This window comes from Trichoderma aggressivum (assembly GCF_033847375.1).
Source record: "Trichoderma aggressivum f. europaeum strain CBS 100526 chromosome Unknown scaffold_009, whole genome shotgun sequence".
Taxonomy (NCBI): Eukaryota; Fungi; Ascomycota; class Sordariomycetes; order Hypocreales; family Hypocreaceae; genus Trichoderma; species Trichoderma aggressivum.
Window position 1 is genome coordinate 669578 of NW_026946375.1, and position 23446 is coordinate 693023.

The 23446-nt window shown below is 44.6% G+C and overlaps 5 protein-coding genes across 5 annotated transcripts; 3 read left to right on the forward strand and 2 right to left on the reverse strand.

Moving 5' to 3' along the window:
• Window positions 1-29: 29 nt before the first annotated feature.
• Triagg1_3324 (uncharacterized protein) lies at window positions 30-651 on the reverse strand (the record flags this gene model as incomplete). Its single annotated transcript, XM_062897604.1, has 4 exons — window positions 30-101; window positions 152-216; window positions 274-426; window positions 486-651. The coding sequence occupies 4 exons, from the start codon at window positions 649-651 to the stop codon at window positions 30-32; spliced, it is 456 nt and encodes a 151-aa protein (XP_062757848.1).
• Window positions 652-2530: 1879 nt separating this feature from the next.
• Triagg1_3325 (uncharacterized protein) lies at window positions 2531-6966 on the forward strand (the record flags this gene model as incomplete). Its single annotated transcript, XM_062897605.1, has 4 exons — window positions 2531-2952; window positions 3003-4599; window positions 4660-6061; window positions 6320-6966. 4 exons carry the CDS (start codon window positions 2531-2533, stop codon window positions 6964-6966), a joined length of 4068 nt encoding a protein of 1355 aa, XP_062757849.1.
• A 1018-nt stretch (window positions 6967-7984) lies between these two features.
• Window positions 7985-11408, forward strand: Triagg1_3326 (uncharacterized protein; the record flags this gene model as incomplete). Its single annotated transcript, XM_062897606.1, has 4 exons — window positions 7985-8358; window positions 8428-9016; window positions 9264-10487; window positions 10545-11408. The coding sequence occupies 4 exons, from the start codon at window positions 7985-7987 to the stop codon at window positions 11406-11408; spliced, it is 3051 nt and encodes a 1016-aa protein (XP_062757850.1).
• Window positions 11409-11786: 378 nt separating this feature from the next.
• On the reverse strand, window positions 11787-15824 carry Triagg1_3327 (uncharacterized protein; the record flags this gene model as incomplete). The annotated part of the gene is made up of 1 exon (XM_062897607.1): window positions 11787-15824. One exon carries the CDS (start codon window positions 15822-15824, stop codon window positions 11787-11789), a length of 4038 nt encoding a protein of 1345 aa, XP_062757851.1.
• Window positions 15825-16878: 1054 nt separating this feature from the next.
• On the forward strand, window positions 16879-20544 carry Triagg1_3328 (uncharacterized protein; the record flags this gene model as incomplete). The annotated part of the gene is made up of 4 exons (XM_062897608.1): window positions 16879-17305; window positions 17367-18278; window positions 18336-19091; window positions 19250-20544. The coding sequence occupies 4 exons, from the start codon at window positions 16879-16881 to the stop codon at window positions 20542-20544; spliced, it is 3390 nt and encodes a 1129-aa protein (XP_062757852.1).
• Between the last annotated feature and the right edge of the window lie 2902 nt (window positions 20545-23446).

The following is a 23446-nucleotide window of genomic DNA, read 5'->3' on the forward strand; positions in this document are numbered from 1 at the left end:
TCTTGAAAAGCTTCTCTCAGATGCCGCCTTTAATCGTCATCCTCATAGATGTTGATAGTAATTGGCACGTTGAAATCAATATCACCAATGCAGATTTGGAACTAAAAGTATTTGTGAGATTATGAATGCGATTAATATGATGTTTACTTACGCCGTTATTATTGTTGCAGCAAATGATTGTCTCTTCGCATGCGGTGGTGTTCTTACATGCGTGGCCTGGAAAACGTTAAGAATTTGTCCCTAATAGAAATGGGGAATTAAATGATCACTTACCACCCTTGCCATTGCTGCTGCAGCAGTATGGATTACCTCCAGAGCAGGCATTTATCTGGGTATTTGTGTCACTGCTGCAGCCTTTGCCATCATGGTCCTTGCCACCATGATCTTTCCCACCATGATCTTTCCCACCTTTGCCACCTTTGCCGCCTGATCTCAATTAGAAATCAACTGAAATTTGAGATGCTTAGGTAGTTGTCAACACTTACCATCATTGTGGTTATAGTTGCGGGTTGGGAATCGCGGAAACGGGATATCTGCCATAGTAGGCACGCGACGCTCAATGGCTCGAGGTTCAACCCCGGGCTCTTGAGCCGGAGATGCCATGACGCCGCCAAGAGTGACGAGTGCGTAAAAGATAGTGGAGGCGTACATGATTGCGGTGTACAAAATAGTGATAGTGTGAGTACTATTGATGAGAAGTAGTGAGCTTTGCAAAGGTCTAATATAGCGAAGGAAGATCCAGAAAAGTCTGAGCTGTTGAGTAACTTGAGTGATAAGAGGGAGAAAACAAGTGTATTTAAACAAAAAATCCTTTGCTGCGACCTATTATCTTTAAGTTTTACTATGTAGACAGAGACTAACCTCACAACATCAACGGTTGCTCGATCTGCGGAGAGCTAGTCGCTGCAGGATCGATAACATGACGAGTCACTAATCTCTACTAGGTGTATGCAGGTTCAAAGCATGAGTTGAAAGCCATGAACGGTGGCTCGTAACTATTACGAAATTGTTGAGAACCTAATATTGATGTATTCATATTGAAAGAATGTTGAACGTTTCGAGTCCTGCATGTAAAAACGCATAATTACTAAATGCCCTCAACGGTCGCTTATTGGAAGCAATATTGTTTAACGCCTCCCAGCTTCGCCTAATTAATTTTTAAAATTATGCATCACCTGCAAACTTTTAAGTTAACCTTCTCATGGCACTGGTTATATGTGCCGAAATCTCCGCATTTCCTTATGCAATGCCATACTATTCTATACATCTAAGTTTTTGTTGTGTTACCTCGATCCCTCTTTTAAGCTTTTCAACTATCCTGTTTCTCAAAAGTCTAGGTTCAAGAGACAAATGCCGACTCTGAATCAGTGAAACCTCTCAGCTTTTAATCTGCCAGTCTGAGCCAATTGTCTGAATATCCTTCTACACGACGCAAGGATTAGCTGCATATAACTCTATATTATTAAGGTTAATATTAAAACTTTAAAAATAAGTCTACATAAACGCCAACTTTAAAGAAATTGCATTTTTCCGCATTATTACAAGTCATAACACCTATACAGTTGGCTTAGAAGGAATTGTTTGAGATGACGGGCGATTTGAAAACTACCATAGAAGTGGTTGGTATCATCACGAATGGAGCCAAAGACGCCAGAGCCCAGACATACTGTCAGAAGATTACATGTAAGCGCTTGCTTGTAGAGACAGTCTAAATGAAACCAAGAGCAGACGATTCTTTTGCAATGTTGATCTACCATCTCATGTAGAGAGAGAAAGGTAGAGAGAACAACTAATGATGACTTATGAATCATGATAGTTCTAGCTGGAACATCTAAAGCAACAGAGAGAAACATTGACCCAATTTCCAGAATCCAGACATCAAGGATATTGAATATGTTCTCCAAAGCTTTATTAAAGCGAGTTACTTTGGCTCGCACAGCACGTGGTTTTGCTTTAATGCCGATACACCGAGCCCCACCGATTCAAATGATTCCGTCCTAAGTCTGAAGATACTAGTCTCCGCGTAGCTGGCTGATCACCAATGACTGCGGTACTCTACCTGGGATGTTGAAGTTGATAGGCCATGGCGCGGATATCGGGAAGTAATTCGGCATATCGCGGAGGAGGAAGGGCCGTCTATGACAGAGCTTGTCCTTGATGTCCATCAGCGATCTACAGGTTTAACTAGTCGTGAATTCAACAAACTTGCAGAGAATCTTATCATTTGAGGTACATAAAATATGTGCTTAGACTTCAACGCCCTGATATTTCGTTTGTAGTCGGATAATCTTATTATAGTTGAGCGCCAATTCGCGATCGTCGTTTATATCATCAGCACCTCTTTTTCGTGTCTCCGGCACTCAAACGCCGATACAGCGGTTGGCAGCTAAGGAGGCCGCCGATAGGCTGCAGCCAGCCTTGATTGGGTCTCAATGCAGAGTTGCAGCTGCTGACTAGCCTATGTATGTTGATGTTCTCATCAAAATCTCGCTCTTAGTGCTTCATCTCCTCTATTGGATATTTACACACGATGGAGGGACTTGGGGCAGCCACAAGCGCCATCGCGCTTACGGCGAAGATTGTTTCTCTCTGCGCCGAGTACTCTTCTGCTGTCAAGAGTGCTAACCACGACATCCAGCGCCTTCAAGAGCGTGCCAGAAGCCTGGAGAGAACGCTGACGGATGTATTGGAACTTCTCCAAGGCTCCCACGGGGCTCGACTTAGGACGTCGCAGAAACTACGCGATGCTCTTAATAGTTCCCGCTTGCTCTTGGACACGATTGCTACAACACTCGAAAACAAGTCAAATGGAGGTCGAACGCAGAGAACAATGAGAGCTTTTGGGTTGCGGGCCCTAAAATGGCCCTTCGAAAGCAAGAAACTGGAGAACACCATCGCAGCCCTGGAGCTGCATCAGAATACCATGGCAGTCGCCCTACAAGTCGATCAAATGTACGTCGCATTTTCTTCATCTCATCTCTGCAATGCTAACGTTACACTAGGGCAGAAGTGCTCAATATTGGCCACAAGATCGACTTGTCCAAACTTCCAATCGCAAAGGGCGCCGCTTACAACTCTCAAGCTAACGAGTATGATCCCCGGTGCCATCCTAGAACCCGCCTCAACGTCCTCGCTGGCATATATAATTGGTTCGAAGACCCGCACGGAAAGTGCATATACTGGCTATGCGGTATGGCTGGCACTGGCAAGTCAACCATTTCTCGAACAGTGGCAGAATATCTTGGACAGAAGAAAGTGCCCTGTGCAAGTTTCTTCTTTAAGAAGGGCGAAGGCGATCGTGGTAGAGCTGCCTTGTTTTTCACTACGATTGCGGCTCAGCTTGTCCAACAATTACCATGTATAATCTCGCACATGAGGGCCGCAATTGAGGCGGACATGAACATCTCTGATAAGACCAAGAATGAACAGTTTGAGAAGCTTATCCTAGATCCGCTTGACAAGTGCGAGGGCCAACAATCTACTATAGTGTCTATAGTGATTGATGCCCTTGATGAGTGCGATCTGGAAGAAGATGTTAGAAGCATGGTTCATTTGTTCGCTAGAGCTATGGAGGTAACATCCGTTCGCCTACGTTTCTTCATTACCAGCCGGCCCGAACTCCCAATACGTCTCGGCTTTAAAAGCATCGGCGGCTCCTATAAGGAACTGGCTCTTCACGAAATCCCTAAGCCTGATATCAAAAACGACATTGCCATATATTTAGAAGATGAGCTGAAGGCCATTGTGCAGCGCTATAACATGTCGGTTGAAACAAGACGGCAACTACCATTGCAATGGCCTGGTGGTGAAAACACAGAGAAGCTTGTTGACCTGGCCATCCCTTTGTTTATCTATGCTGCGACTGCTTGTCGATTTATCAACGATCGCAGACTTGGTGGCCCAAACGAGCAACTGGAAAGATTTTTCAACTCCGATCTAAACACAAGATCTAACCTTGATGTGACATATTTGCCTGTGTTAGATCAGCTAACAAGAGGTCTCAAAAGCGGCGAAACAGAAGCCGTTATAACAAAATTCAAAAAGATTGTCGGTACTATCGTGCTTCTCGCTAACCCACTTTCAATAACTTCTCTTGCGAGTCTTTTGGCAATCGAGACTGAGAAAATCGACAACCAACTGGACATGCTTCACTCGGTCTTAGATATACCTTTGAATCCGGATGTGCCGATACGACTCTTCCACCTCTCTTTCCGGGACTTTCTCATCGACAAGGAAAATCGCGATGTAAACTCTTTCTGGGTGGATGAGCAGGAGACCCATCAGATAATCATGTTACGCTGCCTTGAGCTGCTTTCTACAGACAATCTTCAAAAAGATATCTGCGACCTACGGAGACCAGGAGCACTACGGTTAGAAATCGAACAAGAGAGGATAGATACTCACTTTCCACCAGAGATGCAATACGCGTGCCTCTATTGGGTCTACCACCTAAAGGAGAGCGGAGGAACAGTCCGTGACCATGACCAGGTCCATTACTTCCTGATCCGCCACCTACTGCACTGGATCGAGGCCCTAAGTCTTCTTGGCCGTATCTCAGAGAGTGTCAGTATGTTGGATAGCCTACTAGATATAGTTGATGTACGCGGAAGCTGTACCAATTCCAAATCAGTTCAATCAAAATGCTAACATTACCAATAGCCAGAAGAAGGTGCTGATATATCAGCCATGATCCGCGATATCAAGCGAATTATTCTTATTAATCGCTGGTCCCTTGATGAGGCACCACTCCAAATCTACTCTTCAGCTCTGATATTCGCACCAGAGCAGAGTGTGATTCGGAACATGTTTAGAGATCAGATCCCTCCTTGGATATCTCTGCTACCCCAGGTTGAAAGCAACTGGGATGCCTGCTTAGCGACACTTGAAGGCCACAGCGAGGGGACAATAGCAGTCAACTTCTCTCCAGACGGCCGACTACTCGCCTCAGCATCATATGATGGTACAATTAAGCTCTGGGATACAGCAACCGGTCGCTGCACGGCGACGCTTGTGAGCGAAGGCATATTCGCAGTCTGCTTTTCACCAGATAGTCGACGGCTGGCGTCAACATCACAAAAACAAATCAAGCTCTGGAATCCAATTACAGGCAGTTGTATAATGACGCTTGATGGCCATTACAACGTGGTAAAAGACATTAGTTTTGCTCCGGATGGGCGACGGCTGGCTTCAGCAGCACATGATCGTACCGTTAAGCTCTGGGATACAGAAACAGGCGATTGTATAGAAACGCTTTTGGGTCATAGATCCTTCTGGTTAGAAGGAGTCAGCTTTGCGCCAGATAATCGACGGTTAGCATCAGTGACAAACGAGGAGCGCATCGATGGCCCTTATGTGATATCATGCGACCACACAATCAAGCTCTGGGATACCGTTGTTGGCAATTGTATAATCACATTTACTGGCCATGATGACAAAATTAACGCAATCCGCTTTATGCCGGACGGCCGGTGGCTAGCTTCGGCATCGAATGATCACACTGTTAAGCTCTGGGATCCAGCAACAGGCAGCTGTATAGCAACACTTGTTGGCCATAATGACTGTGTAACTGCAATCAGCTTTACACCAGATAGCCGGCACCTAGCTTCGGCATCATATGATGATACAATTAAGATCTGGGATACGGCATCAGGTCTTTGCATGACAACATTCAAAGGCCATAGCAAATATGTTACGGCAGTTGGCTTCGCGCCTGATAACTGGCAGCTGGCTTCAGCATCATATGATTCTACAATTAAGCTCTGGGATACTACAATAAGCCACAGTCCATCAACAACAGATATCCACAGTGATAAAGTAACAGCCATTGGTTTCACCCCAGATGGTCGGCAGCTGGCTTCGGCATCAGACGATCACACAGTTAAACTCTGGGATACAGCAACTGGACGCTGCATAGCGACGTTTAAAGGCCATGAACATTCAGTTACAGCAGTTACCTTCGCACCAGATGGCCATCAGCTAGCTTCAGCCTCCAAATATGAGAAGACAGTTAAGCTCTGGGATGTAACAACTGGTCACTGTTTATCAACATTTCAGGATGGCGGTAGGATATTATCAATCTATTTTGCGCCAAATAGCCAGCAGCTAGCATTATTGTCAGATGAGAGCTCCACGGATTCATCATTTTGGAACAATACAACTAAGCTCTGGGATATAGCAACAGGCCACTGTACAGCAGTGCTTGAATGCAATCGTACACATATAATATCAATGGCCTTTTCACCAAATAGTCAAGAGCTGGTATCAACATCGACAGATCATAAAATCAGGCTTTGGGATTTATCCACTGGCAATTGCACAGCAACACTTCCCAATGAAGACACAGTAACACTTCCCAATGAGGAGTCGCCAGGCGCAGTCACCTTCTCACCAAATGGCCAGCTGCTAGCTTCAGCATCCGAGGATCACAAAGTCAAAATCTGGGATATAGCGACACATGATTGTATCATGACACTTGAAGGCCATAGTTATTGGGTCAGTGCAGTGGCTTTTGCACCAAATGGCCAGCTAGTATCAGCATCGGGTGACAATACGATTAAAGTCTGGGATATAGCAACAGGAAGTTGCACGGCAACGCTCGAGGGCCATGGCAGATGGGTAACTGCAATCAACTTCACCCAGGACGGCAAGATTGCTTGTGACCTAATCGATACAACACTGACTATTGAAACGAGAAGAGGGTACGATTTGTACTATCCATCACCAAAGTCGCCAATACGGAATCCTCCTGTCCATGGGCTCTCTTCTACAACACCAATTGTCAATCGTCAGGATACTGGAATCTATAGTCAAACATGGGTTACTTGGGATTCACACAGGATCTTATGGCTACCACCAGCTTATAGGCCGAGAATGTCAACTGTAAGAGCATCAACGCTTGCCATTGGGTGCGACTCCGGACGCGTGGTCTTTATACGCCTCTCGGATATGGATAAGCTATTTGGTTAAAAGTAGGCTATGTATAGAGAATATAGAAGCTGAATGTCTTCAGTTGAAAGAGAAACTAGTATAAAGTGGAAGATAACACTAGACGGAGTATACTCTACGTCGGCTACGATCCTTTGCCGCCAGTACCCGAACTTCTCCAAAGACGACTAGATTGTGATCGCCGTGCCAGTATAGAGGTAAGATTTAAACGGCGAAAAATGTAAGACCATTTCAAGTGTATACGATGATGATGGAATCGTTTTGACTGATTTGAATGCGGATTGCCGCTGAAGATGGGCTTGGTCTCGAGCCTTCATTAATTGCCTGCTGAGGGCCAACCTGAATTCGACAAGATGTGGCTAATGGTAGGTACTCATGCTTACTTTCGCCGTAGGGTTGTGAAACGCTTTTGGTATACTCATGCGTTTAGTAGATTCTAGAAACGCCGAGCGATGTTGGAGGATGTACTTTCTAAGTCCTCAGAATGGTACTTATGTAGCATCGCCTAAAAGAGGCAAATAGGGAATACGCTTTTAAAGAAGATCAGCCATAGGATACTTGTATCTGTACTACAGGTTACGATAAAAGACAGGGTACTGCTGGAAAGTAAGAATTGAGACGAATACACTCCTTTGGCTGACGATTGCCAGCAAAGCGGCGATCAGTTATCTCACTGGGTGCGAAACAGGTACGTATCGACAGTGCGCGCTTTGTAACGGCAGTATCCTATATCGCGTTTGCGACTGATAGACTTCATTCAACTATTTATGGATGATGGTATTAATTCCAAGTCTATTCATTCTAAGTAGGTCGCTTCCCCATTCAGCAGGCAAAACGTATGGTGAGGTGTACACATGTATTTAGCTTCTCCGGATATCTTTCTTCCCACACCCTTTGTTTATATGTGAGACGCACCACGCAGGAGAGAGGCTGTCTTTATATTGACTCAAGTACTACCAATTCAACATGGAAACATGATTGATCCATTCATTGGGTGATCACAAGATCACATGATCTCTAACAAATATCTATATGTATCATGTTGGGCATCAATCGTAAGGCGCTGCCCTTCACTTTCATCCTCCAAGCATCCCCGCTGCGAGCAGCCATGGCCGACAAATCTCGTCTTGATAGAGTATACGCAAAGCTCTTATCCAACCACCCATATGGGTGGGCTTTGTACAAGAAGGTCACGACTCAGGATATGCACCCAGGTAGTTGTGGCTATTTTGACTCAGATGGAGATTGGCATACCATCGTCGATCTCCGAAGCCCAGACGATCTCACTACTCATGGCTGGGCGCTTCCGGATGATAGGATCAATGAAATAAGAGCCCCAGGATCTACAAGGTGGGGTCCTAAAAGCTCAAAATCCGTCCAGACCATATGTATTGGAGGTACGGCTAAAGCAGCGTGAGTTTGTTCAATCTTATGACCTATTCTCAACTGTAAATATTGCAAGTATCGCTAAGTTTACTTCAGCGCTATGGCGAGCACTCTTGAGACCTCTTTGACAGTTTCTTTTAAGAGTAACAGTGACCAAGGCGCTGTGCTCACCACTACGGACCCTGTAACAAGGCATCAGCTCGGCGATGAGCTCAGCGCCTTGCAGTGGATGGCTGACAACACCTCTAAGATGATACATCAGCATAAAGATATCGTTAAAAGACATGGTATATGGATCATCACAAAGACTTACTCTACACGTAGTTGCGCTATCGCTATCATGTCAAGTGAATCGTCATCCATTGACATCACGCTCGATAATATGCAAGGGATATTAGCCTTGACGCCTAAAAGCGCATGGTCCAGAAGCTCTGGGAACTCTTGTACCGAAATACACGAAGATGTGGATGGAGTGGTTGTTTTTATCAGTGGAATTTATTTCTCTCAGAAGCGCTGGCGATCGAAGCTGGGTCAGGCTCGAGACCAGCGTCAGCAGAAAGATAAGCTTTACAGAGGAGACGAAAGTGAGACTGGGGATGGCGAGAGTAATGAACTGGACGTTGAATACTACCCTCCCATTGATGAAGATGATGATGAAGAGGCAGACGAGCAAGAAGATGAGTTTGTATGAATAGAGGAAGCTAAGCTTTTATAGAGCATGTCACAATCAAAGTGTAGCGGTGTTGAATTAGAAAATGACTGGAATATTCCACACTTGATACAATTCATATGGCGAACACTGCAGAGTGATACCACTTTGGCTAGAACAAAGTAAGTTTGTCACATCTATTGTAACACGCTGTCTCCAAACAAAACGTATTTAATCATTTGATCAGTTGCATATGTAAATGTATCTTATTTTTGCTGTGCAGGCGAAAATCATGCCCAACTCGAAATATGGATGCCTAATACTCAGATTCATTACCCAATCCCTTGACAAGGCACAATCAGCCATCAATCAACAGATTCCGAAGAAAATATCCGCACGATTTATTTATCATCGTTTCTGGGAGATCAATAGTAAAGTTTCCGAACAAAATATGTCGAAAAAATTTGCTCTCCTCGTTGGGATAGATCTATATCTGAGCGATGGCTCAAGAAAGGGATCTGACAACCTTCACCATCTTCGCGGTTGCACCAATGACGTGAAAGCCATCAACGAATTTCTCAACGACAAGTACAAATTTGACGAAATTACTACACTCACTTCTTCTTTCCCCGACTCCGACACTAACAATACCGCACCTATTGAGTCATCCGACCACTTACCCACGTTTGTCAACATAAAAGCCAAGTTTGCCGCCATATATGATCGCGCAGTTTCCGGAGACTTGTTTTACTTCCACTACTCTGGGCATGGGAAATTGCTTCCGCGACAAGCCGACTCTCCTAAAAGTAATACACTTGAAGACCCCTCGTTAATCACAGTTGATTTTTGCTGTGGCCAACCTGCAATTCGTGGATGGCAGCTCAATCAGTGGCTGAGGAAGCTCAACAACAAGGGTATCCGATTACTTGTTACCCTCGATAGTTGCTATTCTGAAGGTTCCTGGAGATCAAGCGGTGATTACGTCTCTCTTCGCACACCAAAAGATTGGTTTCCCGTGCCGAATCTGCCCGCAGACGACCAAGCAGCAGCAAACTCTGGGCAAAACGCAGAGCCTACCTATCGCGATGCTGAGCTTGGCAAATCCTGGTCCATAAATCCCGAATCATTTACGATTCTTGTGGCTTGTGGTAGTAAAGAAATGGCAGCTGAGAAGATTATTGATGGGAAAATACATGGTGCTTTTACATGGGAGCTGCTGGACTATCTCAAAGACAACGAAAGCGAGGGTACAAATGTGACATATCGGATGATATCAGACCAGCTTAATATGCGACTCAAGGATCAGACACCGAAAGTTTATGGCCGAGATAGACTGATTTTTCTTGAAAATTCCGAACCGTTCTCAGCGCTTTCTAAAGTTTTTTTGGTCGTGCAGCTTCAGGGAAACAAGGTTGTTGTACCGGCCGGTAAAGCTCATGGGGTCAACGTGGGATCCGAATTCATGCTATCACCACGAACACAGAGTAGTTTGTTCTCTGTGGACGAAGTAAGTGAATTTTGGTGCGGTGCGACATTGTCTGAGAGATTGTCACAATTGTTAAAGGGGTATCGCCACACTGTCACTTTATCCCGATGGCATCTAGGCAAGGATTCATTTCAGGTATATGTTGATCCCGCCTTTGGCTCAGACTTTCGCAGCAAACTGCAAAAACGGCTTGAGGAGAGAATCATTAGCCCTATAGAGATTCTTGTATCGATCAACAATCGTACAGACGTATTAAGGCTCGAGAAATGGGAGGGAGATGTCGCCAAAATCTGTGGGCCAGCGTGGTTGATTGGCTCCGACGATCCTGTTCGACCACTTGATCTAGAAAAGGACAACTTCAGCGAGCTTGCTACAGAAGCAGCTCTCGCACTTGCGCATCTCGCCCGGTTCTGGCAGATCCTCCTCCTCAAAACCCAGTCATCGTCCAAGCCGGCCTTGTTCAACGTGAGCATAAAGCCAGTGAATGGTGATACTACAGCCGGTGTATACCCAATTCATCAAAAGTTCAGATATACCCTCGAAAACGAGAGTGACGAACAGTTGCACGTTACTGTCGTGGTATTCAGCCCAGAGTTCAGCATCGAGCAACTATACCCACCGAGGGACGATCCACAGACCATCGACCCCGGCAAAAGAAAGACGTTCAGTTTCTCCATGACACTCCCCAACGGACCTCAGTGGGTTCAAGAGTCACTGTGTCGCACCAGTCGTCGAGATATTGTTCGTACACTTGTTACAAAGGGTGGACGGATCTCCTGGAAGAGCCTAGAGCTTCCGAATATATGGGACGCAGGCGAAGTTGGTTTACCCAAACTGCCATCCCACACTCGTGGAGGCTTTTCTAGGCTGCAAATTGAAGCGGATTGGTGGTCACACGACGAGGAAATCTTTACAGGGTCTGCCGATAATACATGTGTTTAGTACGTATACGACTAAGGACACCTTCAATACATCACATTGCCCCTTGAAGTCTCTCGAAAAATGTTGAGAATAGTGCATTAAGTTAGCAGATGCACATTTGCTAATACGTAGAAAGATTACGACATACGACAGTCGATTTCGGAGAGAGTCAGATTATTACATGTGGTTACTAGCCAGAGCGTAGATAGTTTAGCATTGTTGGGTTATATTTCATCGAAATAGTCCAAGTTCCAAAAGAATCGACGAACAAATGAGAGAGGAATGAACCAAGAGATGAGTGGAAAATACAGATTGAGTGGTTTCATAAAAGAATCTTGAGCTTTGTATCTGGGATATCTGTCTAATACCACTATTTCTGGATCCTTCTGTAATATCGTATCAAGCTCCATAATGGACGTATGGTATCCAAAGCGGCCGACCCAGCTCTTCCTCTTCATCCAGTTGCGCATGACGTCCTTCTCTCAGTCCATCCGCTGCCCTGTCTTCAGACCTGCTTCTTTGGTCTAATGCATCGACCCATCGGTCTCGAAGTGTCCTAACAGCACCGTGAAGGGCCCAACTCACAGACTCATCTTCAAACCCTTTACATAAAGATTTGTATACCATCTCAGCCATATCAACGCAAAGCTCGTCATCGACGCTCCAGAGAGTGCCTATGACATGGCGAAATCCAGCCAGTTGACAAGCACTTACCAGATGGATACTTTCATCCGCAGCATGGTCGTTTAATATCTGGCCAGTCCCACATGCTGATAAGTATGCAAGAAACGGGGAATTTAGGCCGAGATTCGTTTCTAACAGACTTGCTACTGTAAACGGTTCGTCTTGCCAATCTGCAAGAAGTAACGCACTTTGTAGCGGATCTGTGGGGTGGGTTCTGCCATGGCCAGCAAAATGAAATATTTGACAGTTCTCTATAGCCGACATCACATCGGTTTTGAGTTGCTGAGGCCGTCTGCAATCTGCCTTCGACTCCAGTATATCTAGTACAGCATCGACCTCACGATTTGCGTGCAATAGTGGTGCAAACCCCTCCGTCTTATCCATAGCGACAGCAACAAGGCTCAGAGGCTTTGCTGCTACTGGCGCACTTCGTTTGCGGCTTTGGATAATTGCCTTAACGGATGTAGCGTATGATGAAATGACTCGATCGAGTGTTGTCTCTCCACTCCGCCTCAGATGATGCCCAGCCGCATGCAGCGGAAGTTTTATAAGGGGACCTGTAGGTATCCACCATATGTGAGGCCAACAGCCGTCTGATGGAGTGCTAGTAAAACCAAGAGCATCAAGCACGGGGCCTACAGCATTATCCCAGAGCCAAGAAAGTGTTTCAAGAGACTCCGGATCTTTGGAATGTACGTTTGTCAAAGTCTCAGACACAAAATCTCCAGAGAGTTGTGGAAGTGGTATGCTTCTAAGGCCTGACTGTCCAATAACCAAAGCATCGCAGCGAAAAGTGCTCCAGTTTAGAATTACGATCGGCCCAAAGGTTGCTGCTTGTAACATATCGATCTCTGATGCGGGAAGAAGAAAGTGTTCAAAATTCATTTTTGCCCGGATTGTATCAAGAAGGTTGGTAAAATCTTTTTCTGATCTGTGGCGCCTGTTGTCCTCGATCTCGGCCTCCATAATGGATTTATTTATCTCTAAGACAGGATGCCGTGGAGCCGACTGGTCATATCGATCTCGCAGGACCAAGAAAGAATGCGCCAGATCTGGATGGTATTTTTCGAGAGATTTTAAGTCGTATTGCTCAAAGACAGCTCTTCCGATAACTCCGCGACCTGTTTCAAGGCATTCGACGGCAGCAATGGGGCCTCGGTCAACGGATAATGTGTGCAAAGCAATAGCTGCTGCCCTTGATGAGGTCCCAACAACTTTGGCCAAAACATGTTGTTTATCAGAGTTTTGAAGAGAGCGAGACGTGAGTAATGGGATGAAATCGATTGTGTATCTGGCAATATCATATGCTTTGGGTTCTTCCAAAAAGTCAGGTGATAGCATAGCCTCTCGACCAGCTTGAAATCGAGTCAGAACGTCTGCTGGCTCATGGTATAGAGCATCAATAAAGCATTGCCGGGCGTTTTGTATGACTGCCATGGTATCGACATCAGTCAACTTGAAGTCTATAATTCCTTCCAAACGAGCCAGGAAACGCTCTTGAATGAGATGATGTAACAAATCATCTAATTTTTTCTCATCTAACAGATGCTCTATGTTGATCGCACCGGATAATTCCAACTCGATCTCATCCGGTGAAGGCAAAGTAATATCCAGCGAACCCACAATATTGATCTCATTTAGCAATTGTTCCAGATTGAGGCCACTCAGTAAAGGCTCTAGATAGAGGCCATACTGTTTGCAAGTAGTTATAGTCTTTAGACAATAGAGGTCTGGTACGAGATCGAGCTTCTTCATTACGAAGAACATTATGAAACTTTTGATAGCTTTAGCGCGAGCAAATTTGTGCCTCAGCAACTGCCCAAGATGGATCAGATGCCCAGCCCTGTGGGGATGATTTATCATAACAGGGTCAATGGCATTTTGCGAAACGCGAATAGCTTCCTCAAGGTCTGCGAGCTGCCCAGTACTCTCATGTCTCCGCCAAAGATAGGTTGATAGGTTATGTGAATTATCCATTTGCTTCGAAAGTCCAGAGGAAACCCTAACAGCCTCTCGTGACACAAGTATAGCTTCTGTAAGATCTGCGATTTCTCCGGAGTACAGATATCTATCGTCTAGGGCCGATGCAAGAGATGCAAGCGCAGCTCTCCGACTATTCCCCATTGAGTCGGTATCAAAGTTGCTCTGAAAAATGGCTATAGCTTCGTTGAGATCTCCTATCTCATGAGTGCGTTTTGATCTTGTCATTAGACGAGCTCCAAGGCTGAGCAAAATACCAGGGCGATAACGAGAGGCTAACGAGACACATTCCGCGGCTTCTCGTTGTAAACGAATTGATTCTTCAAGATCTGATATTCCTTTAAAGATAACATATCTTTGATGTAGATAAGATGAAAGGTTAGCCAAACATAGAGGCCGTGTCTCAAGATCACACGAGGCTTCAGAAACAGCATCTCGAAGATTCTGAATACTTTCATCAAGATCTGATATTGTACCAGTGTATTGAAAGCGGGCAAACAACGACTTCGAAAATCTCATCAAGAAATCAGTCCGTCGCAACTGACCCGCCGAGCACCCGGCAGTGTTGATGATTTCTCGAAATAGGGATACAGACTCCTCGATGTCATCGAATGCCAAGGTACGATTGCATCTCTCCGCCAGAAAAAATGCAAGAAATGAGACAAGATTGTCTCTAAGTGGATCGTCTAGCGGGATGTTATTGAGGGCCTCTCGACACCAGTAAATGGCGTCGCTGAGAATTGTTGTTGCATCGGTAATCAAAAATTTATCGTGATGTAGTCCTGCCAGGTAACATAGCAATTTACTTCGAGAAGAATGATCTGTTGGAGTAATTCTAACAGCCTCTTGCAACACCACAATGGCTGCGTCAATATCTGGTAGTGCCCTAGTGAGTAAACCCTTGCTGACTAGACAAGTTCCAAGGTCCTCCAAACATTGTGCTAATAGCAAATTGTCTTCATAGCAATTCTCGGCAGATGCATAAAACATGTAAATAGCTTCCTCAAGGTCTCTGGTTGATTTTGTAATAGAATATTTGGCCTTCATATTCTTTCCACACTGTGTATAAATCAATACAGAATCATTTATCGAAACTGAGTTTTCAGCCCGGCTTGAATTCTTCAGCAAAGCTGCATTAAGAGCATCTTGGCCCAAATAAACAGCCTCATCGATATCTGTGGCGTCCGCTGTTTGAGAGAATCGGTACCTTAATAGGCTGGCAAGAAGCGTAAAGCCTAGAGGATAACATCGATGATCCGGCATGATAGTGTTGATAAATTCTCTGGTGATATCAATAATGCTATTGAGATCACCTAGATTTTTCGTGTGTTCATACTTGCTGACTAGGTAAGTAATCAGAGCATATAGTCGCTGAGGCAAATGCTCGTCATCCAGTGGAGATATTTCGATAGCTCTTTGCGTTATTTGAATAGCTTTCTCGAGATGAAGTATCAATTTGGTGGAATTGTATCTCTCGTATAGATAGGTTCCGGCGTCATCAAATAGCATGGTTTGATGAGAGGCTGGAAGTGAGGAATTTGTAGCATCCAGTTGTTCAATCACGGCGCCATCAAAAGCTTCCATTGCTTTAGGGTCATCCATAATATCCTTGATAACCTCAAATACCCCTGAGCTCAGAACAAATGTTTCAAGGCTTTCTCTTGCGTCTGGATTAAAGACGATGTCCTTGAGAGTCCCCATTGATCCAAGGGTGATATTTTTAAGTTTCTTCATTGCTTCTGAGCCAGCAGCAAAACTCTTGAAAGCGTCCATTGTGCTAACTCAGAGACTTTCTGCGTGGCAACTTTCGACAAATTAGACAGATAACGTAAATATTTCGTCGGCGGCAGCAGTAGTTTCTAATTCCTTAAAAAGGACTAATTGTGTTAGAAAGAATAACAAGTTCGATGGCATCTTTTTTAGTCATTTCGGAGACTCACTGGCCAATATATTTAACAATATCACGGCTAAATGGATTGATAAGTCCAGGACTTTCGAGTCGTAGCTAACGATGAGTCGTAGTGAGATTTAATCTACTCAAAGAGGGGTTACATCTCTTATATCAGCATCATGGCGTATGAACATTAACGTAAGAAAATCGTAAGCAGCACGAAATGTTTGTATCCCATGACAACATTCTGCCTAGCCCCTTCTCAGAGTTTCTAACTTGAGTTCTAGATTCAAGAGATAATTCAACCTTGCGCCGTGGCGTTGTCTTCTAAGCAAATAAGAATTCTAGGTATGCTAAAAGCATAACTCGGTGCTGTCAGTCCTATCAACCAAAAAGCCAATATTGACACGTACGCCATGCATGCATCCGACAGACAAGGATGCGTAGCTTCAATCACAGTTTGCCACGCTCACAATTACCAGTCTAGAGATGCCACGTCCTGCATCGCCGTGGCTGAATCCAGCGTTACAGTTTTGCCCCGTAGAGGGCTGTGTCAGTCAAAACAAGGCTGCGCATGTCTTGTCATGGGTATCATTGGCCAAAGTTTGGTCAGGCAGATATTGGGCGAGTTATCACCGAAACATGGGGTTCCAAATACCTGATTGGTCGATCCTTCATTCAAGCAATTCGCACATCGCGAGTAAATAACAAATGTGCATTGTGTTAAATAAACTCTAAATATAAACCCTGTAATATTCTCGCATCATTCAACATTCAATTTCAACGATTTCATGCGATCAAAAGTGACTATAAAACTCGACTATTTCTTATATTTTGATACAAAGTCTCACTTCACATGATACAATAACTTTTGAGAATACCATTCTTGTTCCATGTCAGCTTGTTAATACTTTTCAAGGAAGCATCACCCGGAATATGTCTCAATCTGCCCCTTCCATGATAGGCTACTCTCAGACTGGATTTTATTCATCAAATATCGCTCTGCCTGTTGAAGCATCTTATAATTACATTTACAGCCATGAAAGCGACGCACCTGGTCCAAATCATCATCAGGCCATTCCAGACGCTATTCAAACAAATATCGGGCCAACCGCACTATTGAATCCCTTCAACCAGACGCGCTCCAGAGCTACACAAAATTGGCATCTTAGAAAACTCCATGGCGAGAAATCCAATACTCTGGATGAACTCATGCAGTATCAGGGACTGGAAGCGGTTAAGCAGCACTTTCTTGATCTCAAATCCATGGTTGACATCTGGAAAAAGCAAGACCCAGAGGAAACGATGGATATTTTAAAACAGGAACGGTTTAACATCGTCTTCCAAGGAAATCCTGGAACGGGTAAGGAAAGCTTCAAATATACAACCTTACATAATTTGGCTAATGTATCTGTCGTGTGAAGGGAAGACGGTAGTTGCTCGGATATACGCCAAGTTCCTAAACGAGATGAAAATCTTACATTCCGATTATATTAAGGAGACATCTGGCGTTAATATAGCCTTGGGGGGTGGGAAACATATGAAAAACATCATCAACTACATGAAAGTTAATAAGAAAGGTGGCGTCATCTTTATGGACGAAGCTTACCAGCTTATGAGCTCCTATGTTGATGGAAATGGTAAACAAGCTCTTGATGTGCTTCTGACAGCACTGGAAAATAACCTGGGCAGTATTGCAGCTATTTTTGTGGGCTATAAAGACGAGATGGTGTCTTTTTTTGAGCATAATCCAGGTCTAGAGAGCCGTATTCCTTACGTTGTTAACTTTACGGACTTTAGCGATGGAGAACTCTGGCAAATCCTAGTGGATAAGATCAAAAAGCAGTATCAAGGTAAGATGCGCGTTGAAGGTGGCTTCGATGGTCTTTATATGCGCATCGTTATTCGTCGCTTAGCACAAGCTCGAGGGTGCCGCAATTTTGGAAACGCTCGCGCTGTCGAAAACCTGCTTGTCCGTATTAAACAACGTCAAGCTCGCAGGTTAGCGCAAGAGAAGATTGAACATTGTCAATATATTGACTACTTCCTCTTTACCAAAGAGGACCTTATAGGCCCCAATCCTTCAGCAGTGGCGAGGTTGTGTCCGGCTTGGATCGAATTGTACAAACTTATTGGACTTGAAGAAGTCAAAAAGTCTGTGGAAACCCTGATCGGAATGGTAGAGCTCAACTATCAGAGAGAACTACTTGAAGGACTTCCTATCCAATTTTCACTCAACCAAGTCTTTGTCGGAGCTCCAGGAACTGGAAAAACCACAGTTGCGAAATTATACGGTCAAATACTAGCTGAACTAGGCTACCTTAGTTGCGGCGATGGTAACTACTATGTTCCCTTTGGCTCTTTAGTTGAGTTTCTTACTAAGTTGCTTTTAGTCGTTCTGAAAACGCCCGCTGACTTCATTGGCGACTGTTTGGGAAAGTCGGAGACCAAAACAAGACAAATTCTAGAATCCACCGTTGGTAAAGTCCTTATTATTGATGAAGCTTACATGCTCGATGCTGGCGACTCCCAGAGGGACCAGGACAAATTCAAAGCAGGTATTATTGATACTATTGTATCAATGACTCATGGATTACCGAACGAGGATCGATGCATTATCCTTGTTGGCTATAAGGATAAGATTCGTGAAATGTTCCAAAACGCCAACCCTGGTCTCTCACGGCGTTTTCCTATCGAACATCCTTTTCACTTTGAAAATTTTAACGTTGAACAATTAAAGGACATTTTGATCCTAAGGGCTAAAGAGGATAATCTAGTCATCACCGAGGATGCACTACTTGCTGCGCAAGAAATCTTTACACGGGCTCTTATGAGGCCTAACTTTACTAACGCTGGCGAAGTGAACAACATGTTTGCTGCAGCAAAGATGAGATACGCAACTCGCCTATTAAATCTGCCCATGAATGAAAGGATCTTTGCCACAGCCTTAGAAGCCGTTGATTTTGATCCAGAAGCTGGCAAGAGAGATGAGTCAGAGCTAGCCTGCGAAAAAATGCTAGACGGAGCAGTCGACAGTCGGATTATAGACAAAATTGCTAGCTACCAGCATGGTTACCGTATGGCAACAAAGCTAAACCTAAGCCCAAGAGCCTTCGTTCCGACCAACTTTATATTCAAAGGCCCGCCAGGTATGTGCCCCGATCGCCCGCTATCGCATCTTTTTCTTCCCTCGCCATGTTTCAGCAGTTGAATGCTCAACTAATCTTCTTTACTCTTTTGCCAATTTATTTCCTCATGATGTTCCACTTACCAGCTAGCCCAAATTCTGACATTTCGGCCTTTTTAGGTACTGGAAAAACAACGACAGCTAAACAAATGGGCAAAATTTTCTATAACATGGGTTTCGTCTCAACAAACGAAGTTATCGAATGTACCGTCACCGATCTTGTCGGCCAGTACGTAGGACAAACTGCGCCGATGACAAAGAAGAAGCTCCAGGAGGGTCTTGGCCGTGTATTAATCATCGATGAAGCCAACCGTCTTATCAATGGCTCTTATGCGTCAGAGGCTGTTGATGAACTTCTTAGTTTTCTCGCAAATCCTTCGAATACTGGGAATATGATCATCATTCTTGTTGGTCTGACAGCTGAGATGGACAAGCTCCTATCTCAATATCCAGTACTATCCAATTTCTTCCCGGACGAAATCACCTTCGAAAATATCTCACCCGATGATTGTATAAAATTGCTCATAAAAGAGCTGAAGGGGATAGGCATTCATGCCGCAACCAGTTTCCTTCTCGATCACAGTAAAGATGAGTACTGCAAGATTCGACAACTATTTCGCTCCCTAAGCGTCCAACAATGCTGGGGTAATGCCCGCGATGTTAAGGCTTTAGCCAAACAAATCACGACGCGGTTCATCAGTACTCAAACTTCATGTGCTCTGCAAAAAGAAATTTCGATGCAATGTGTAACCGAGTCGATGGAGCAGATGATTGCACTTCGAAAAGGTCGTATGAAACCATCAACTTCCGGTCACTCTTCGAGCAATTTTAGCCAAAGATCACAAGAAAATCCGCAGCAGGTTATGGTACCACAACAGGTGCCAGCCACAGTTCACACCGGCAAACGTAAAGGAGTCTGGGATACGGATAGAGGCGTCGATAATGGCAGCGCTAAGCGACACCAAGGGTTAGCAAGTTACATGCCCCCCTCACAATCAAAATATTTCCTTTCAAAGGAAGCGGATACTCCTCTAAAAGAGGAGACGCAGCAGCAGCCATCAACACGGAAAAAAGTCTCACGAGAAGATGGAGTCTCAGATACAGACTGGGAGAAAATCTGCAGCGCCAACACGAACCGAACTATCAGACAGAAGCTGCTAGAGTTACAGTTAGCGGGACTGCAACGAGATATGAAGAGTGACGAGAATAAAGAGGACAGTGATTATATGTCGAAACTCCAGGATCGGCTTGAACAGGCTCAATCAAAGATAAAAAAAGAAGAAGAGATCCAAAATGCTCTTCATGCGATGGGGCGGTGCGTGATGGGATACGCTTGGACTAAGCAAGACGGAGGTTATCGGTGCGAGGGAGGATCACATTTTGTGTCAGATGAAGAACTTGCGACCAAATTATAGAGATTTAGTGTTACAAGGAGTACAAGGGGCGCTCTGAATCTGTCAAGTGATCGGATAAAATTGGACTCAGCAGCTCTTTGACAAGCAGGAATCACAACTCGTCTACCATTCATGAACATGGAGACCAACTGAGTGGTGACTTTCGAAAAGATTGCGCGGTCAGTTAAAGTTCTCGGTGGATAGGAAATGGAAAGAGGCCACTGAAAGCATGTAGACACCAGTGCTCAAGGCAATAGAATAATCCATTTCGAGCTAGAATATTATTCAATCGCCTCTTTGTCTTCATCGCTCCTCTGTCCCAGAATCTCGACCTGCGGTGCGCTCTCTGTCTATCCATGACTGTTTGCACTCAGTCAAAGCTGCATTACTTTTAATAATCCCTTTGAATTATAGATATAAATTAATCGATGGCCCATGCAACTTCACTAAGCTGCATGCGCTACTAGCTATCAGATTTGAATCGGTTTGCGAGTTATTGCTTTTGCATTCGGTCTACTGCTGGTTTCAGACACATCAGCAGCTACCGACTCTGCCTCATTTGCCGGCATTTCAGCTCTCGGTGGTGCCGGCTGCGCATCCAATTCGTGAATCGTATTTGTTTGCGCTTCAAGCTCGGGTTTAGATGTATCATCGGAATGCCGCGCATTTAATTCGTGTTTCGTGTTTGCTTGCGCATCAAGCTCGGGCTTAGGTATATCATCGGAATGCAATTGAGCTCTATCGTACCTGGGATCGAAAGGATCAGGTTTGGAGTGTCTATGCCGCCGCCGCCAGAAATAAAATAAAGCGCCAATCACGATGGCGAGTCCGACGATGGCGCCGACAATAGGACCTGCTATCCAGGCATGGCTTGATGGCGTAGCTGCAAGGTTATATATATCAGATATAAAATGCGAAAACGCTAGAGGATTCCCACAAAGAGTATATACCTGAAATAGGTGGACCCGAAGCCGTATTCTGGGGAGCAGGAGATGTCGGAGTTGCCAAAGTTGAAGCTGTTGTGGTTGCTCTTCTTGATGATGATGTGGTAGTTGACGCATTCTTTGTCGGTAGGAGATACACAATTGTCGTTATTTGGCCATTAGTTGACGTATATGTCAACGTTGAATACGAAAGTAGATGGCAGAACTCAAGAAATGGAAGCAAAGATGAGATGCTCGACGTGCCACCGCCAGGATTGGTGCCCTGCGCCTTGATGCAAGCGGTACAAATGTCAAGCGCTTGAAGGAAGGAAGAATTGGAAGCGCATAACTGGCTCTTTAATCCTTCACGGGAAGCAATTAACGAAGCCTGGTCTAATGATAGTATATTAGCTCTGAAACCGGCGGAATCTCGAACGCAATCGATGGATAAATATTTCACGACGTACTGCACCTATCGTAGCACGCAGCGGGCACAGAGCCGCCATTATCTTGCCGCGCAAAGAGATCTTTGGACCAAACCATTGATATTGTATAACAATAATGTTTTCTTTTAAGCTTCTGTCAGAGCGATCATTTTCGTAAACCTTTGAAGAGAAGGAAAGAAGAAAGATTCTGGTCGGGAATTGCGGCTTTGGAGCGTAGCCTTATCGCATAGCCTAATATTACAATGTTACATGGTGTTGGTTTGAGAAATTATTGAAACCCCCGCTTCGAAGCGAGAGATATTCTTCATGGCAAAGGGCACGTGAACTAGATGGCGTGACTAACAAAAGAGGAATGTGTGTTTAGCCATTGCTCAAGGAAACTGGGCGCGAGGAGGATTTTCTTGATTAAACTCAGCCTTCATTTACTCCAGTATACGAATGCAGAATCGACAGCACATCGCAAAAGTGTCCATTGTTTCATGTATATACACGCATACAACAAGCAACGCATCAACCGAAATGCACAGCTCTGTATTTCAGCTAATCAGTGGAAGCCGCATGGCTACCAGCGTTAATACGCGATTGAGCATCAAGTAGATCCAGAGTAACTGCCTCTACATACATGTACTTGTCAGAATCAATACTCTTACTACCTCACATTACATAGGGCATCGACAACCAAATGGAACAACCAGCTTTCTCTCCTGAAGAGGCTGTAGATACCAGTTTACAAATAACCAGTTTCGCGATGGGACTAGGATACACCACAGACGCAACAAAACCTCACTCAATCTCCATCTGACCCACCGACCGGCCCGAGCCGCCATTCGTCTCATCCCATATCCACGCAACGAGGATCTCATCCATCGTCCTGATCTCGTAGATAAGCTCAAAGACGTAGAGCTAACTGGCTAAGAGGAACACAATTCGCGCTCAACTACGTATACCGGCGGTGCACCGATGCCACTTACTCTATCTTATACATGCACGCTGATACCGAGGCAATATTTTCACATGATTGCAAAACAATAGCGCAAAAGCTTTAAATTGCCTAAGCGATAGAGCTTTCCTCGAGGCTGTGCGTGAGGCATAAATAACGCAATGTGCCGAATAACGTGTTTAAAATATAGTAGATCAAGGGCTGAATACATATATAAGGTTCTTCATATTACAAGATATGTCAATAAGAAAATGTTCCTGAAGAAATAATAATAACGGTGCTCAAACACCTTGACAACCGTCTAAGAGACGATAGAGAGGAACAAGAATCTGATACTTTTAAGATCGTCACACAGTTGAAAAAGGTTTTTTGGGGTAGAAGTAAAGTAGATGGCGATGGAAGGAATTATGAGATGTATAAACTCGTACAAGGGGCTATACGATATAGCCTGAATGTGGGGAAGTCAAGCACAATCAACGAAAGAATATCATCCTCAGACATGTCTCTCTGGGGAAGAGACCGAGATGCAAGCAAGCTGACACACCCAGCCTATCGATTCAATGGACATGAGCAACTATGAGCACATGGACGGCCAAAAATATTTCTCGGGTATC